This window comes from Trachemys scripta, chromosome 8, assembly GCF_013100865.1.
Source record: "Trachemys scripta elegans isolate TJP31775 chromosome 8, CAS_Tse_1.0, whole genome shotgun sequence".
In the NCBI taxonomy this organism is placed as follows: Eukaryota; Metazoa; Chordata; order Testudines; family Emydidae; genus Trachemys; species Trachemys scripta.
Genome location: NC_048305.1, coordinates 7,009,028 through 7,024,153, shown reverse-complemented (window position 1 = coordinate 7,024,153; position 15,126 = coordinate 7,009,028). Strand labels below are relative to the sequence as shown.

Genomic DNA, 15,126 nt, shown 5'->3' with positions numbered 1-15,126 from the left:
GCCACCGAAGACCTGGAGCGAGTGAAGGACCCGCCGCCAAAGTGCCGCCGAAGACCCGGAGCGCTGCCCGGTGAATACAAGTGCTGCAACAGGTGGCACCTTTTTTTATGTCCGCCTCCCCACCCCCGTTCGCTCCACATGGCTACGCCACTGCATAGCACCTTATGTAGGCCATGTGTTAAGATGCCTGTGACCCTTTTTCCTCATTACCCAACCACTAGAGCAGTCTTTTTAAAACAGAAGTGCCCAAATATTGCCCAACTGAGAGCCACACTTGCAACTTGCCAGGAGCCTGAGACCTGCACCAGTGTCTGAGTGGACCCAGCCAGAATAAGCCCATTCCATTGGCTGCCGCTGGTATAATATGTGACAACGATTGCCATTGAAAGGTGGGTGTTGACCAGCACTCAGTGCACAGTGGTATCAGATATACCGTGGTCTTTCACTCCACGTCGAAAGAGGGAATAGCTGCAGGTGCTGCAGACACTGTGGCGTGGCAACTCAACATCAAAGACGAAGGTTGCCACGGCCCCCAATTTAGGATCATGAGGCTCAGACTTAGGGATACTCTGTTTTAAAATTCAATTTGCATGGAGAACCTATTGGTTCATTTTCGCGGGCTCTTTGCCCTACAAGTCTGCTGTCTCCGTGCTCAGGGCTGCAGATTTGTTTGTGAATTTCAACACAGCCCTGATTCCTGTCACTGGCCCTTTGCAGAGTTTTGGAGAAGGGGAAGGGAATAACTATCGCAGGTGAGACACCATGAGATCTCCTCTGAGCTCACAGATGGCAGCAAAGAACTTAGTTACTAGGTGGATCACTGCCAAGGAGACTGTGATTCATGTTCTCATTTTCTTGTCTGACCACATCACGTGTTGTCTATAAGTCTGTCATAATGGGTGGGCTGGGACCCATTTAGCATCTTCTTCAGCCATAGATACTAAGCCCTCTGAGACAGGGGCTGCATCCTGTTCTGTTTGTTATAGGCACTCTGTATGTTTACAGCACTGACTAAAAAAGTGTAATAATAAAATAATAATAACAACACATACAGACACACACACACGTGGGGAGAGAGAAGACCTGTAGAGTGTTAATTTTAGTGCTGAGTGCAGATGGTCAGATCAAAGCAATAGAAGGTCTCACTGTTCTATTACAGCACAGACATCCTCCCGTCAATTCTACAGAGAGCTCTAATGTGAAAATTTATGTTGAGTGATAAATTAGTGGTTTGATCACCGTCTCTCTGGACTTCTCCAACAAATAAATCAGCCCTCCCTAGCTCTTCGGATGGATCTACAGAACACAGAACAACTCAGCTGGAGAAGAGCAGAACTTTATCTGGAAATCCTACAATTGGCAACTCGCCAGTGGGGATGTTGAGGGGAGGGGGGAAACATTCCCTGATCACACGTCGAATTCCAAGTATCCTCTAGGGTTTAAAAATTATAGGCAAAGGCAAAATCCATATGCAAAAAAGGCTCTTGCAAATGCACACGATTTACTTTACACATGTAAGTCAGGTATAAATTATGCACATTGTTAGCTAGACCCCCAACCAGCCATATAGCTAGGTACTTATACAATTCCCGCTATTGTCATCTGAGCCGCCATCCCACATTTATGCATTAGCCTCCCAGCACACCTGTGACATGGGAAAATATCACATTTTACAGACAGGGAACTGAGCCACAGAAAGGTCAAGCAATTCACCTTTGGGCACATGTGTCAAAGCCAGGAACTGAACCTCCGTTTCTAGAATCCCATCTAGTGCCTTAACCATAAGACCATCCGTCCTCACTGTCAGCTGTATAGATTGATCTGATTTGCCACTGCAGTAACTGTGCGCTCAGATGCAGCCAGAATTGTGTGTGCCAGTTTTTGGCACTGATCTGGGCCTTTTGAAAATTTTGTCTCTCATTATCATGATTCCTGTCTTATGACAATGGCACTGGCTAAAAGAGGGAGAAATAACAGTACAGCTGAACTAAGCCAATGGTTTCCAGTGGACAGACCTTTATCTTAACAGCATCCATTTTAAGCCTTGCCGCAGGGGAGTGTGGGAGGAACTTGGCGGGATGCAGAGAGTTTGTGCATCAGCCTTTCGCCTCTGCAGACCTTCAGATTTGAATTAGGTCTCCTGTTTGAATGGGACAGTCTCGATTTCATCCCGGGCGGACAGTCTGCCTCTCCATAAAACACCCCCGAATTCTGCGGGACGAGCAGGCTGTCTCTGCTCAGAGGAGGTCAAGACTGGAAGAGACGAGAGGGCTGCATATCAAGACCGATAGAACTGGCAGAGGTTTGGGGGGATCCTGAACCGGGACTGACATAGAAAGAGGTGTTACATGTCAGGGCTGAAATACACTGGCAGAGCATTGTATGGCTGGGTTGCACAGCATCTGCCTGCACTGTGTCCTGCTCTCCTCGGTCTGTCGGTCCAGCACAATATTGAGCATTTCAGTTAGTCTGGCTCCGTTTCTGTTTCTTTGACAGCCCCCCAGTAGAGCAGAGGCTAATTGTTGTATTTATTTATTTATTTTACAGATCGCACTTCTCCAAGGCCCAGTGATCTGCTCCTAGGGCACGGCAGAGCTGAAAATTCCTGCATTCCAGTCCGACTGGAACAATCACCCCAGGCACCAATGTAATTGAATCCTGGCCGGAGCAGAGCTTCAGCAATCCCCCAGAAGTGGACGGATATTGATTTGCTCTCAGCATGAGGAGATGGCCCTCCGCCCCACTTTCCAAGCCCTCTGGATTCCAACAGCCTTTTGCAGACAAGGGGATGAGCATGTTTATGGAGGAGCCTTTCAAGAGAGGAGGTGTGAACTCAGTTCTTTTCCAGCTGCTGCTGGAAGACATGTTGCTGCCTGAAAGTAAGGCTGGACTTTTTTCATATTTCTGTCATCGTTATCAAGCTTTCCTTGAATTTCTGTCTTTATCCCCCACTCAGTCAGACTGACAGCAGCGCTGCCCTCACTACTGTCCGTGTCTTGTGATTAATCCAGGGCTGTCGATTAAATGCAGTTAACTCAAGCGATTAACTCAAAACAATTAATCGCAATTACGAAAATTAATCACGATTAATTGCACTGTTAAACAATAGAATGCCAACTGCAGTTTATTAAATATTTTTGGATGTTTTTCTACATTTTCAAATGTATTGATTTCTATTACAACACTGAATACAAAGCGGACAGTGCTTACTTTATATTATTATGTTGTATTACAAATATTTGCACTGTAAAAATGATAAACAGAAAAAATAGTATTTTTCAATTCACCTCACACAAGTACTGTAGTGCAATCTCTTTATCGTGAAAGTGTAACTTACAAATATAGATTTTTTTTGTTACATGACTGCACTCAAAAACAAAACACTATAAAACTTTAGAGCGTAGAAGTCCACTCAGTCCTCCCTCTTGTTCAGCCAATCGCTAAGAGAAACAAGTTTGTTTACATTTACTGGAGATACTGCTGCCTGCTTCTTATTTACAATGTCACCAGAAATTAAGAACAGGCGTTTGCATGGCACTTTTGTAGTTGATTTTGCAAGGTATTTACATGTCAGATATGCTAAACATTTGGATGCCTTCATGCTTCGGCCGCCATTCCAGAGGACATGCTTCCATGCTGATGATGCTTGTTAAAAAAACAATGCGTGAATTAAATTTGTGACTGAACTCTTTGGGGGAGAACTGAATGTCTCTTGCTCTGTTTTACCCGCATTCTACCATATATTTCATGTTATAGCAGTCTCGGATGATGACCCAGCACATGTTCGTTTTAAGAACATTTTAACCGCAGATTTGACAAAACGCAAAGACGGTACCAATGTGAGATTTCTAAAAATAGCTACAGCACTTGACCCAAAGTTTAAGAACCTGAAGTGCCATCCAAAATCTGAGAGGGACAAGGTGTGGAGCATGCGTTCAGAAGTCTTAAAAGAGCATCACTCTGATGCGGAAACTACATAACCCGAACCACCAAAAAAGAAAACCAATCTTCTGCTGGTGGCATCTGACTCAGATGAAGAAAATGAACATGCGTCGGTCCGCTCTGCTTTTGATTGTTATCGAGCAGAACCCGTCATCAGCATGGACACAAGTCCTCTGAAATGGTGGTTAAAGCATGAAGGGACATATGAATCTTTAGTGCATATGGCACATAAATATCTTGTGATGCTGTCTACAACAGTGCCATGCAAACGCTGTTCTCACTTCCAAGTGACATTATAAACAAGAAGTGTGCAGCATTATCTCCTGCAAATTGTAACCAAATTTGTTTGTCTGAGCGATTGGCTGAAGCAGGACTGAGTGGACTTGCAGGCTCTAAAGTTTTACATTGTTTATTTCTGAATGCAGTTTTTTTATACATAATTCTACATTTGTAAGTTCAACTTTCATGATACGTACTTGTATGAGGTGAACTGAAAAATACAATTTCTTTTTTTTTTTCGGTGCAAATATTTGTAATAAAAAATAAATATAGAGCGAGCACTGTATGCTTTGTATTCTGTGTTGTAACTGAAATGAATACATTTGAAAATGTAGAAAACATCAAAAAATATGTAAATAAATGGTATTCTATTATTAACAGTGCGAATAATCTCACAATTAATTTTTTAATCACGCGATCAAGCATGATTGCTTTTTTTAACTGCTTGACAGCCCTAGATTAATCACAGCCAGGATTTGAAAGCCCTGATACAGGTAGGCAAACACGATTGCTCCTCTTCACCCAGATGACCAGGGATGCCACCAACCAACAGTGATCTTTCATACTGAGAGTAATTTCTTACCACTCACCCCATCCATCCCAGTGTGTACATATTCCTGTAGCCAGGCAAACTCGAACACCACAGACCTTTCTCAGGTCCAGTGATGCTGCCACATCCCTGTATTATTCACAGAGCTATGTAATCTTAACCGCGTCTGCACAGCAAATGCAGTGTGGACAGACATACCAGTGCTCGCTTTAGTCAATTAGCATGGGTAACACTAATAGTGAAGACACGGTGGCTAGGGCTTCAGTACAGGATAGCCACTTCAGCACAAGCCCGCCGGGGCCCCAGGTATGTACTGGGGCAGTTGGCTCATGCTGAAGTCTGTGCTGCCACGTCTACACTACTACTGTTACCTGTGCTAGCTAGGTTAAAACTAGTGTGGGTATGCCTAGGAGTGTTACATTGGCGGTGCAGCTGTACCCTTAATGTGCCAGCGTGGGGTGCTGCCAGCCTACGCTGAAGAGGCCCTTGGGATTGACCTACCAGAGAGCTCTGCAGAATAGAAGCGAGGTGCCCTGGAAGAGCTGTGCGAGAGGACTAGGAGAGGACTAGCAAGGGTGCTTCAGGTCAGGACGGAGGTGAAGTGGTAGAACTGGGGAGTTTATACAGATTCCCATGTTGTCCGGTTCTAAACCGGTGCTTGTCAGTCTCCTTTTAGAAGGCAGGTGACCCTTTCCCACGCACACTGAATCGAACCACTCAGCCACTTCTGCTTGGGCAAGTCCTCCCCACCTGCTGCGATAGCTACTTCCCCTGAGCGGTTTTAAGGCTAGCATGTGGGCCAGCCCGTGAGCTCACGCAGTCCAGGTCTGGTTTACGGCAGGGGAAGCTGCACAGTCACTGGCTTCTTACCTCTCACAAACACGTAGATGCTGATCGCAGTGGTGCCCTCAATTTTGGCGCTGATGTACTTGTAGTAGCACCGGTAGTAACCGGTGTCATTAGCCTGGGTCCCAGTCAGCACTAAGACCTTGCAGTAGGGCTTTGTGTCGGTGCCCTCGCAGTCCTCCTCCCTGATGGTCCGGCCGCCGCTGAGGTTCACCAATACCACGGTCTCGTTCTCCTTTTCGCCCTGGTCAGGGTCCACTAGGCCCCCAGGCCACGACCACTCCAGGGGGTGCTGCCCTCTTTACAGAAACAAAGGGAAAGGTTAGCCTGTGACCAGGAATGGCAGCACCTGGGGGGCTGTTCATCCTCACTCAGCCTGCCCTTCATTCGCATAGGAGTGTGGCTACTACCCTCACCTGCTAGGGCCATCTTTTTTCCCCTACTTCTCCTGTGCAGATCGGGAAAAGGGGGCCCCAGGCACCAGACCGCTGTCCCTGTTCTCCCCCAGGAAAGCCAAATAAGATGTGCCCAGCCCATGTCTGCACATGCCTGGAAGTGCAGGCCATGAACGCCACTGGAGGAACCACCTCGCTCCTCATGGGCAGGAAAGGGTGCAGTGCGATGGTGAAAGCATATAGCTCCATTAGCCTGGCCAGTGACACACAGGAAGGTGGATATATCCCATTGCCATGGGGTCACCTCCACGCGGAATTTCATGCTGTCAAATATCAGTTCACTTTCAATAGAGAGTCTATCCGTCCCTAGTTCCCATGACTTTATCTCACTCATACTGATTCCAGGGTGAGGATTAGCCCAGCAGCTAGAGAGAAAGAATCCATTTCTCCAATATTTCCCATATAGACAACATTTAAGGGCTTGTCTACACTACCACGCGGGGTCGATCTAAGATATACAACTTCAGCTACGTGAATAGTGTAGCCGAAGTCGACGTACTTAGATCTACTTACCATGGTATCTTCACGGTGGTAAGTTGACAGCTGACGCTCTCCCATTGACTCCGCTTGTGCTTCTCATTCTGGTGGAGTACCGGAGTCGACGGGAGAGCGATCAATTTATAGACGTGATAAATTGACTCCCGCTGGATCGATCACTGCCTGCCGATCCGGCGGGTAGCATTGACAAGACCTTAGACATGACCTATTCTGTCCTTACCCCATGTGGGGCAGCAGCTGACTCAGGCTCTGATGTGATAAATGGAGTGGAGAGGAGAAATGAAAGAGGAATATGGTGTATTGGAAAGAAAAAGGAAGAAAGAAAATGAGGAGAGAGCAAAAGAGATCAAACAAAGGGAAAGCTACAAACTCAAGCTGAACTTCCTTAAATCCAGCCGCTGGGTCTATTTCCCTCCTTTTCATACCAGCTGGGACTCCCTGCAGCCAATCACCCTGGCAGAGGCTCTCACCATGTGTTTTTATTCAAGCAGTCCCTCAATGCTAGTTCCTCTAACCTTTTCTATATGGGGCTGCCCAACGAGCGCCTTACAGGCCAGCTCTGATCTGGTTCACGTTTCTGCTGTTGTGGAGAGCTCTGACTGCAAATGTTCATCAAACCCAAGGAGGACACCAGAGTTTTGCTCTCTATCCTTCAAGGAAAAAGTGCCAGGGAACATGAAGAAAACTCCAGGCATGAAATACAAGTGCGTATTTATACACGGTCTAGGATTTATGGAGCCTGGGATATACACAGACACTCATCTGTGTGTAAAAAGCCACCCCCCAGCTTGACACAACAGCACTCTCTCATTAAAAATAACACTATTGTGTATTCTACGCTGAAGGTTTCGCTCTGCAAAATCAGACCCTGCCTCCGAGAGAGAGTGATTTCCACCAACAGCTGGATTCTTTAAGCAAGGAACTAGGAGGAGGAAGTTAGATAAAGATAAGAAAAGAAATTAGATAAAGAGCCCTCAAAGGGCACAATTCAATATCACCTGACACTAGCCCATGATAGGGTTCCTGTCCCATGGCATTGGAGATGCCTGGCCTTCCTCTTTGTATTTGTCTTTAGCAGAGGATTTCCCTTCCTGAAAGCTCTGTGCTGCAGAGACCTTGCTTGGCAGAGGAAGGCTGGAAGAAATTTATAGTTCCTCTAATTAGCCACAGAGGTCCCTGTTGAATGATGCAAGACCCCTCTCCTACCTCCACAGCGGTCCCGGTCCCTGACAATATAGGGGGCAAGAGAAGTCTCAGGAACTGTACAGATATTAAAATAGTTCATGCTAACAACTCTTTTGGAAGGGATGTTAAACCTCATGCTTCAGGGTGTAAGCCAATCTCTAACTATTAGAGACCAGGATGAGACCTAATGTGGGGGCAGATTATCCTACACCTGCCTACTGTAAGGTTCTTACACCTCCCTCTAAGTCCCTGGTGTTGGCCACTGTCAGAGACAGGCCACTGGGTTAGATGGCCCTTGGTTCTGGTCCAGTCTGGCAGTTCCTGTGTTCCTAGGTGTTTCATGGCATTGTGGCGTGCTCACCAAAGGACCAAGGAGCTGGTTGTCTTCTCCACTAATCAGGATCCAGAATTAGATGCTTAATTAGTTACAAAGACTCTTGGTACTTTTTGCCCAGACTCGTTCCCGAGTCTAAGCCAAATGATACCTGTGCAGATGCAGGAGAAAAGCCCAAGCAGCAGGAGGTGCATGAGGAAGGGAGGCTGTTGTGGCCTGTGGCCCCAGGGATGCCCATGTGGGGACAGTGCAGCTTCCAAAGTGGGTGGTGCTGGGAAGAGAGAGTGGCCAAGGGAGCCAGGGACTGTGCTGATTTAACACATCCACTGAGCACCCTGTCCTGATGGATATACCGTGAAACCCTGACCAGTACTTATCGCTTCCCTCCTCTGGGAATCCCCTCCTGGGGTTCAGAGGGATCAGGAGGTGGTGGGAGGTGAAATGTACATGATGCATTTAGCCCCATCTCTCTAACCGAAGGTGCAGACTTGGAGAATTCCAAGTCTCTTTGCTCTAAATGTCCATGGCTTTTGAAAAGGTTTTGTAGGCTTGTCACAGAGTCCTGGGCTCTGTTAAAAGGTGGCTCTGTTGTGAAAGGTGGCTCAGGGAGGCATTGTGGAGTTCCGTGTTCATTGTGCCTCATGAACGCACAAGTAGAACAATGTATGTTCTAGCTGCCCGTCCTGCAAACTCAGCTTGGGCTGGGAGATCCGAGCTGGGTCCTTTCCTGCTCACATATCACCAATAACCAGAGCTTCAGGCTACATTGTGCCCTCAGTCATATCTGGGCATCCCCATTTTCTTCAAAATTTGCCCTCAATGGCACTTGTGCAACCCCCTTGTCTTCAGTGGGCTCGCACCGGAGTAACTGATGGGAACATTTCTGTTTACTTAATTCTGTTGATTCAGGAAATGGAATTGAAACCGCAATTCACTCAGTCTCACAGAGCTAACAGGAATAAAAATGTCCTTTAAAGGTATCTTTATCACTAAAATGAGCAGACCCGGCATACACAAAAGCACAGGTCCATCGAGCAAGAAGGGGCTATTTTTACAATGGGACCTGAGTAGAGTGGCACTTTAAGTCTCTGATGTAGTGTGAGTCTAGTTTCACTAGGACAGAACAAGCCAGAGTTGGGGGAGACACTAGACTAACTTGACTCTTTTCCATAGGCTCTTATTTATATTTTAAAAATATATTTGGATTTTTAAATTGTTTCCATCCAATGCATATACATAAAATCGATCAATTAATCAGACATCAAAACCAGAAACAAATGATAAACCCTCCTCACCTCCTATCCAGAGTCATACATATCATTCCCTACTGAGTCCACCTACTCCCTCTGCACTTAACTTGCTTTTCAAAAGCCTGGGAGACCAGACTCTAGCTGGACGGCAGTGCTTATTGACTAGATCTCAAGATTTTAAGGCAGACAGTATTATGGAGCCTCAAAACCTCTTGCATTTGTTCAGGAATTCTTGGGGCTGCATATGAAGCTTAGTAATTCTACAAGTCTCCAGAGTTTCTGCTTTCTGTTTGTTTACCAACTGGGATTTTCATATGTTGTCCAATCCATTGTTTTATTAACCATCAGGGCTAGCAGTAGTTGAGTGATGGATATTTATATAAACATATATCTGAGATGGGCCAATACAAACAGACATGTTGACAGGCCCATGGGTTGTTCTTAATCGAAGCACTCTTGCCTCAAACATTTCTGGTCCAAATTCCATGGTGATGTGTATGGGGGGGTGAGTTACATGTCGGTAAGTGGGCGTGAGTCTAAGTTAGTGTAATTTGTGTGTTAAGTGGGCTAGAAGGAGATGGAAGTTACACTAGCTTAGACTCACTTAGCTTCACCCCTGAACCAGGCTGGCTGTGTTTGGAAGAGGTCCAAGTAATGGTTTCTGGGCATCTCCCTCTCAGCTATACTTCACCTTCACAGTTTTGTTTCAAAACGGTCTTTGTCACACTGATCCAGCATTGGCCCCTCTGTCAGGTCCTTGACAGCATTCTGCTTCGCTGGGAGTTAGGAGACAGGCAGTGCTGGTGCCAGCTAACAACAGATGCAGGGCAGACTTCTCAACAGCTGTTTTCTTCATTAGCCAAAATACTTTCTGAAAGGATGTTCTTCAAGGGAGATGGAAAGGAACTGACAGCACTCTTCTTACCTGCCCTCTCTGTATCTCCCAAACACAGACTGATGGATACATAGCAAAAATTGCAGAAGCTTTGTGGTCTAACCTGTTGAAGAGAGATCACCAAACTTCAGGTAGGACTTTTGGGGTCTGTCATGCTGAGCAGCGAATCAAAATGGGAGCAGTTCTGCTTCTTCCCAATGCCCCCATGAAAGCTTCCGTGCAGGACATAGGTTTCTCCTTCCATGCTTCCAGCACCGCAACAGTGCTCACGGACTAGTCATTGTGAGCCAGGAGGGGTCCAGGATCAAACTTCCTTTCTCCCAGAGCAATATTTGTGCACCCACAAGCATCCATTAAACAGCTCTATGCCGCTAATGACAATCCTCCACTCCCCTTTCTAAGGCCGATATAACTATGGCAGTTAGGGATGTGATTTTATGTTCACCAAAACAGTTATACCAGTGATAGCCCTAGTGTGGATGCAGTTACCCTGGTGTAATGGGGATTTATACTGGTACAGCTGTCCCTTTTCCTGTACCTGAACAGCTATACCAGCATAAAGCACATTTATGCGGTTATAACTGCATCCCCAGCAGAGGGTTGTACAGTTTTAGTTATACCAGTACAGTTACGGCACTAATACTTTCTAGCCTAGACCAGGCCTGAATTTCAAAGCCACTTACGCTGACCCGGCACACTGAGTGACTAAAACCTGCAGGAGGATGGAACGGGCAGGTAGTGAGAGGTGTGATACCAATCTCTTTTTGCATTTCTTTCCTCCTGACGTTTCTGCTGCTGTGCAAGCAGCTCCCATGTGCTCTGCTCCAGTATTCAGGAAATGGAAAGGCACCGTCTCTTCGCTTCCCCTCTGGCAAGTGCGGCCAGGCCATGAACACTGAGATTCATCCCAATATTGTTTTTGCCATTCTTGGGACTTGAACTCATAAAAGTGCTGTATGTGTGGCCCTCGCCCCTTTGTCCCTACTCCATCACATGCTCGGACTCAATGCTGGGACACTCCAAGGGCCCAGAGCTGATGCACCTTTCCGGGAGCAAAAGAGGTTTTTTTACATGGGGCCCGGCACTGTCTGTGCAAGGAAACAAAAGCCAGCTTGAGTGCAGTTCTCTGCCTAAACACTGCTTAGCAGCCTTGTGCTACAGGGATGGGAGGCAGCTACAAAGGATGGTTCCCAGGAGTTACAACGTGGACAAACAAAAGCCAGCTCCACTTTGACTCCCAGCAGGAGGGTCACTGGATACTAATCTGAAAGGACATCATTTTAGTTCAACGATCTCCCCCTGCCCACCCTGGGACTCTCCCCCTTTTCTCTTCTCTGCCCCCGCACCTCTGTGGTCTGCACGCTGCATATTTTTGCTGCCATAACCCTTCAGCTCCCATTAATGTAAGCCATGTCTTTTCAGGGTGGTCCGGGGTCCAGAGGAGACTTGGAGACACAGCTGGGCATAATTAACGATGTATGAACCAGTGAGGATTTGCTTTTCATTCCAATGAAGGAGCAGTTGGGGGTGAGGATGATAGGGTAACTGCCTTCTCAGCAGTCATCCCCTCGAGAGGCGATAGAAACACCAGCCCTAGAGCTCCACGGGAGGAGGGGGAGCATCTGAACCACGTCAAAGGTGCAGAGCGTGTCTGCAGCGTCTGTGGAGTGTCCCTGTAAAGTGATCATTCTCTGGGTACCATTCTCTGGGTAATGTAGGGCGCACGCCCTACACTGAGGGGAAGCAGGGCTTCAAGTGGGCAGAGTTTTCATGATCTTGTGGAAGGTGCAGGGATCCCTCCCCCTTAGTGCTGTTTGCAGGCCCACCATACGATCTTTGGCTGGCCCTGTATTCTCCCGAACATCTGGGAGCTCAAGACAGAGTTGTTCCTTTTTTGCCTCTACCATTTCCACCCTGGCCCACAGTTTGGATGTCTTCCGAGCGAGCATGAAAGATGAGCCGAAGTCAGCAGCAGGGAATGGGGGAAGCTGTAAGCTATTTGGGTAGCTTCTTCTGTTTCTCAGATGCTAACTGAGAGCCTGGGTCATTTCGCTTTGGCAAAGGAGGCTTTTCTGCGTAGAGTCCAGACTGGAAATCAGACTCTTTTCTGCTCCCCATGGTTTCCTTTCACGTAAATAGATACATAATAAGGGTATAACTAAAGATACAATGTTAGCATAACTGCTATTTCCTGTCCTGGAGGGGTGGAATTAAAGAGAAGGGCCTCACACAGCATATTAAACAGGCAAGTATATGCATACAGGACAGCCAGGGGCACTGACTGGCAGGGGGTATTTTTTATTTACCACCCATTTCTAGCCTGAATACATCCTCTTTGCTTTAGATCAACCAGCAACACAGGCCTCTATGCATTTATCCATCACTTCCCTTGCCCTGTGTGGTGTAAGGATACCTGCACATCTGTACATCTGGCTTGAGACAGTTTCCTTCCATGGCTGAGCAAGACGGGTCAGGGCTGGTAACTAACCCATCACATGTTGCTCAATGTCTCGTGCAGTGCACATCACAGAGGTAATGGATAACTATACATATGCTTACGTGTGGGGTTCTGCCCTTGCGTGTGTTGCTGCAAATGGGGGCAAAAGGGTGTGGCTTCCTCAGTCTCATGCAAAAGAGCAGGATGGGTGAAATCTGAGCTGGCAGCCAGCTTCCCTCCAGAGTGTCCAGGCCAGCAGAAGGAAGCCTTGCCATCAGCGGCCAGCGCTGACTCACAGAAGGTCAGGCATGCACGCTGCACCTGCTCAGAGGTGGAGCAACATGCACCCTGCAATATGTTAGATGCCAGGCAGGACCCTTCCTGCTCAGCCGTGGCAGGAAGTCTTCTCAAGCCAGATTTGCAGGCTGCAGCAGCTTTCCTAGTGTGCCGAATGATGCTGACATGACATCGCTAGGGACTAGAGGAGTATGTATTCAAAGAAAAGGCAGAGCACGGGCACTGGGAGCACTAGCATGTTCCACGCTGCCTCTGCTGAAGCGCTCCAACTGCTGGCATGCCCGTCCACTCCTGGGCCTCTGCTAAGAAGGGTTCCACTGAGGTGCGGTAGGTTTTGTGATGTGAAGACAGGTCCCCTAAACTGAGACCAATTACACTGTCTCTCTCCTTTACCTACCAAGGTCCAAATGAAGCCACGGGAGAGTGTGGCACCAACATTGCAAAGAGAACTGGGCAGGCAGATCCCTGCACCCGTGAGGAACTCCACTGACTTCATCTATATTTTCTAGCCTTCCGCTTGCTCCCCAGAACCAGGATAACAAATGACTTGCAAGGTAACAATGGTGCACAGTTACTAGGGGTGTTCAAGAAAAGGCTAGATAAACTTATGCCAAGATGAGTGGATAAGCCTACCGTCCTTACGGAGGGGTTTGGAGTGGACGCGCCACTGTAATGCATATTACTGAGGGCTTTCAGTGGCACTGTGGGCTGAATGCCACCACTGGAGACATGCTCTCAAATCCTGGCATCGATCACTGTAAGTTGTTGGGGTGAAACTATTGATTCAGCAGCAAAATCCAGTTTGAGCCAGCAAAGTCTCTCTCCCCACAGTTTTATTTTTCCTTTAGGGCTGCAGGGCGGTGTGTACAGCATAAACGGAAAAACACCCCAGCATGGGGCAAACCAGCCCAGTCAGTGTAGAGCTCTGTCTTCTCAAAGGCATCCTCTCCTTCCGATTGCCAAGCTCCTCTTCTAGAGTTACCCATCCCTCCCTGAGAGCTTGTCGGCGGCCTTCCACCCCTAACAGCCTTGCCTTGCCCGTCTGTGTGAGGACTAAGCAAGACATTAAACCCCTGCTTGCCGGAAAAGAAGAAGGGACTCTGGATGCAGTCACAGTCATCGATGAGAGTGGCATTTTCCCCCCAGTCTCTATTTCTCCACAGCATAATGACTGGCACCCTTTGCTCCAGAGAGAAGCCAGAACTAGCCGGAACAGCAGGGAGAGTAATGCCAAAGAGGCTATCACACAGAAAAGGAAGAGGAGGATGGTAAAGAAAACACCTTATTCTAGAGCCAACAATGGAACCTGTGAGACCATGCAAGCAGCTCCCCATTCTTCTACTAGCTGCTTCCAGCTGGTCCTACATGTAATGGAGCAATGGAGGTTACCACCATCTCAAGGGATTCTTCTTCAACCAGGAATATCTGCCATAGACTTCTAACAAGCCATGTTAAACTGCCCATTTCCAGCTGTCCTGAAGCTAGGGAGCTCCCCTGATGACCTCCTGTCGGACTTTTCTTTGAGCACTTAAGAGCTGGCACAGGCAATCTACCCAAAGACATTTTTATTTGTCTCTTACCTGCAGGTAATAGTCAGTGTATCCTTGGAGTTTATGGTGTGTTCCTCCTCGGTAATGCTGAGAGTGGGTGGGGTCATAGAATAGCCTCTCACCAGATCTGGGGAGAGAAAGAAGAGAAGGAGCAATGTGGAAATGCGATAAATCTGGTCACTCCGCTGTGTGGTAGTTTGGTTTGGTCTCTAAAGCCAGTCTAAATAAATGCAGGAGGGTGACCAGGCCCGCTGAGGGAAAGACCCTGTAACAGAGTACTGGGATTCTGTTGCCCCCAGTTAATTTACTGCTGACTCACTGGGGAAAGTGAGGTTCATTAGACTCTAACCATAAGGGAGCAGTTCTCCAGCAAAGGGTCTGGTACAGATCCTGAGGGAAGGAAACACAGGAGCAGATGAGGCCTGGAGAGAGGATTACGGCTGGGTTGAAGGAAATCTAGGAACAGTCCATCTTCAAGAGCTGGTTGAGGCTGCGATTACATGAAGTATTGTTTTGGAATGATCCCTTTTAGTAATAAACCAGTAGTTTTGTCTGAAGTTGGGTGTGTACCCCATCTGCTTACAGACCCCCAATTTCAAAACGCAGAA

General features: G+C 47.4%; 1 protein-coding gene across 3 annotated transcripts in view; it reads right to left on the bottom strand.

Moving 5' to 3' along the window:
• Positions 1 to 14,642, bottom strand: part of FLT4 (fms related receptor tyrosine kinase 4) — a 61,821-nt gene extending 47,179 nt beyond the window's left edge. For all 3 annotated transcript variants that reach the window (XM_034778762.1, XM_034778761.1, XM_034778764.1), the window contains exons 1-2: positions 14,549 to 14,642; positions 5,642 to 5,916 (exon numbers count right to left, since the gene is read on the bottom strand). In XM_034778762.1, coding sequence (XP_034634653.1) covers positions 5,642 to 5,916; positions 14,549 to 14,625 — 352 coding nt within the window. In that variant the 5' untranslated portion in view covers positions 14,626 to 14,642. The remainder of the gene's footprint in view (positions 1 to 5,641; positions 5,917 to 14,548) is intronic.
• Positions 14,643 to 15,126: the final 484 nt, after the last annotated feature.